The 3,404-nt window shown below is 31.3% G+C and overlaps 1 protein-coding gene across 1 annotated transcript; it reads left to right on the plus strand.

Moving 5' to 3' along the window:
• The first annotated feature begins 2,189 nt into the window (after window positions 1-2,189).
• Window positions 2,190-3,045, plus strand: LOC112098275 (superoxide dismutase [Cu-Zn]-like). The gene is made up of 5 exons (XM_024184182.1): window positions 2,190-2,289; window positions 2,397-2,501; window positions 2,634-2,696; window positions 2,802-2,830; window positions 2,938-3,045. The coding sequence occupies exons 1-5, from the start codon at window positions 2,190-2,192 to the stop codon at window positions 3,043-3,045; spliced, it is 405 nt and encodes a 134-aa protein (XP_024039950.1).
• Window positions 3,046-3,404: the final 359 nt, after the last annotated feature.

Genomic DNA, 3,404 nt, shown 5'->3' on the forward strand with positions numbered 1-3,404 from the left:
AAACAGGTGGCAGGCATGAAATACATCTAAGTTCTTTTCAACACAAATGAAAGTTAACACACAAAAATTAATCATGAAATCCACGCAAAATGGATCATTGCATTGAAAAATTAGTCAGAAAAAGATAAGGAACTTGAATATGTAAAGATGAAAACTAGGGCAATACCATCAACAACCAAATGATTCCAGCAAAAAGAAGAAAGATGATGTACAGAGGACGTGGAAGTAGCTGATGAAAAGAAAAATGAAAAAAAGAAAAGAAATTAGACTTCTGCTGCTATAATTAGAGAAGCAATTCTCATTTTTGAATTAATCCATCTAAAGATTAGAACAACATTATGTGATAATACAATCGAAATTCTACTAGTGCAAAAATCATCGTTCACCCATCATTTATTGGCACGCTAGAGTGTTATTACCTACAACCACAACTTTGTTGTACCCAAATTTACCTTTAAGAACTGACTTCACCGGTGTGCTTGAAGATATGCGTGGCAATCTAAACCACGTTGGATAATTTGACTTTTAAACCAATGGTTAGTTGGGATAAGGACAAATATTGTGGCACCATACCTCAGTTGCAACATAGACGCGGGGCCTTACAACAATGCTTGTAATATTTTTCAATCACTACTGTTCACACACTCTTATAAATTTTTCAGCCCCCATAAACCAATCTCTGTATACTCTCTCTCTCTCTCTCTCTCTCTCTCTATAAGCCCTCTTCATTTTCCTTTCTCTTTTGGAGGTACTATTCATTTCACTTCTCTTATATCACTTTTGATCTAATCAATATGGTTTTTGGGAGCTGGCTAAGTTACAAATTCTGTAACTTACAGATCCAGTTTTAGCCAGCTCCCATCGCTGATTTCTAATGAAGTATTTATTTGTGTTGACTTTATGTTGATCATTTATTTTATTTTATTTTTATGTTTTTTGCTTAGAGATCCGAACTTAACTGTTAGATTTGATTGTCTCGTTGTTTACTTCAAGGTTTACCGCTTTTTTAACAATTCTCATCGGTTTTAGCTCAAGATGAGGAGTTAACTATTGAGGGTGATTGTAAACTTTTTTTCTTTTTATTTTAGAAATTATCTCTGCACAGCAGAACATCAGTTTTATCATATGTATATTTAATTATAAAAAAAATTTAATATATTTTCTACACTACTTACGTTTTCAAACTCGTATCAGACAATCATTTTACCACTAACATTATTAGAATTTGTTTGAGAATCTAAGCAAAAAAGAATATTTTACCCTTTTAATACATTAAAAGACTATTTTATCCTTTGAAAGTTTTAAAAATAACAAAATTTATATTTACATAAGAAGCATGACTACAAACAGAAGTCACTAGAATGGTCTTTTAATTAAATTTATAAATTATTCTAAAATTTCAAAGGGTAAAATGATCATATAATACAATTAAGGGTGAAATAGTCATGTTTTTTTAAATTCTTTAACATATTCTAATAGTGTAAATGAAAAAGTAGTTAATTGATACATGCTTAAAACATAAGTAGTGCAGAGAATACATATATAAGAAAGAGTTGAACCCCCTTACTTAGGTCTGCCCATGATTTCCCTTTATTTTTTATATATCTTCTAACCTGCTTCTTATTTTATAAAATATAATAGAAACCCTTTTTAACCGTGTCCTCTTTTTTTTTTTTTTTTTTTGGGACTAAAAAGGAGAAGATTTTTATCACTTCCAATTTATAATCATTCGCTTGTGGTGAAAAACTAAGCTGCTTGAAGTTTGGCCAATAATTTTGTGGTGGGAAATAATTGCTACTCAATATTTGGTAGAGTTTTGTTTATGTGTTTGTAGCTTTTCAATAATATTATTCTGGTTTCATACTTGTTTGGCGCGCGACTTTGGTTATGTTTTTGTTCAACACTATTTTTGGTGAAAATATCTGTCTTTTTTATATTTTTATTTTTAATGTTTAAAGTTCGTGCCTTAGCCTTGCACTCCTGATTACGCTGAAATAACAAGTTATAATTTAACTAATTCTTTCTTTGTGTTGTTACTTCTTCTGTTTTCGGTGAAAATTATATTTTTTTTTCTTCTGATGGCGTTGTTTCTATGTTTGTTGGTGGTTTACGATTCTTATACTCTTGACGGTTCACTTAAATGTAATTATTTTGTATTGCTTAGATCATACAGCAAAATCGTGAACAAAATGGTGAAAGCAGTTGCAGTTCTTGGTCAGACGCATGCCGATGAAACTGTTGAGGAATCGGATGCCGATGGAACTGTAACCTTTTCCCAGGAAGGAAATCGTAATTTAACCACTAATTAACTAGTTGGTTCTAGAACTTATTGTTCTTAAATCATCTAAACTAGTTTTTTTTTTTTTCTTTTTGGCTTTATTTGATTTTTCTTCTAGGTCAAACACGCGTGGGAGGGAGCTTCACCGATCTAGAGCCTGATGGTGCTTATGCACTCGTTATTCACCAGTACGGAGACATAAGGGACGGTTGGAAATCAACTGGTATATATGGCCCTTTGACTATGAGCATTTCTGTTATGTATACCTAATAACTTGCGGGAAACCTGGGAATAAAAACTCTCTTTTGTGTCATAGAATTCCTTCTTAATTCATCATTTACTGGTTTTCTTTCAGGAGACCGTTTTAAACCTGCTGGAATTGCCGGTGTTATAGCACATTTCGTTGCTGATGATGAGGGTATGTATATGCTGCACATAATATCATGTTGACTAACGTAGTTGTTAATGGTGTGCGATATTTGTCGATTCATTAACTCTTTTCTGGTTTTTATATCTGATTAAGGTACGGCTCGTTTTGACCTTGGGACGAAGGTACTCTTTCATCTCCTTGTCATTCAGGCTTTGTTATGTTTCTATTTATAAATTCATTGATCCAACTCTAATGAACTCATCTCCATCCTGTTATATACATTTTACAGGCAGATCTTTCTGGAGAAAATTCCGTTATGAGTAGGGGTCTTGTACTCCATGTTTTTGACAGTAATATACCATTTTTTGTGAACTTCAAGTCTTTTTTTCTTAGTTGAATATACTTTATTGCTGCTTTATTTACTTGAATCATGTTGTCTAAAGTATAGGTTGAGTAAGCTATAACAGCGATATATAAAAAATTGAAGTTAAGTTTCGTGTACTATATATATGAATCATGAAATTTTATTTAGTCTTATTTAGGTGGCGTTTGTTTTTTAATTTAATGACTTAAAGTGACTTAACTTAATTAATTAAGTTAATTAGAGGTGTTTGTTTTTATAACTTAATGAGACTTTTTAGATAATTTTGACTTAATAAAATAAGCTAATTTTTTTGGCTTTTTACTTAATGGAAAAATCTGAATTAAGTCAATTACTTGCTAATGTCAAAAATACCCTGTTTTATAATTTATTTT

Source organism: Citrus clementina, unplaced genomic scaffold (genome assembly GCF_000493195.1).
Source record: "Citrus clementina cultivar Clemenules unplaced genomic scaffold, Citrus_clementina_v1.0 scaffold_5, whole genome shotgun sequence".
Taxonomy (NCBI): Eukaryota; Viridiplantae; Streptophyta; class Magnoliopsida; order Sapindales; family Rutaceae; genus Citrus; species Citrus x clementina.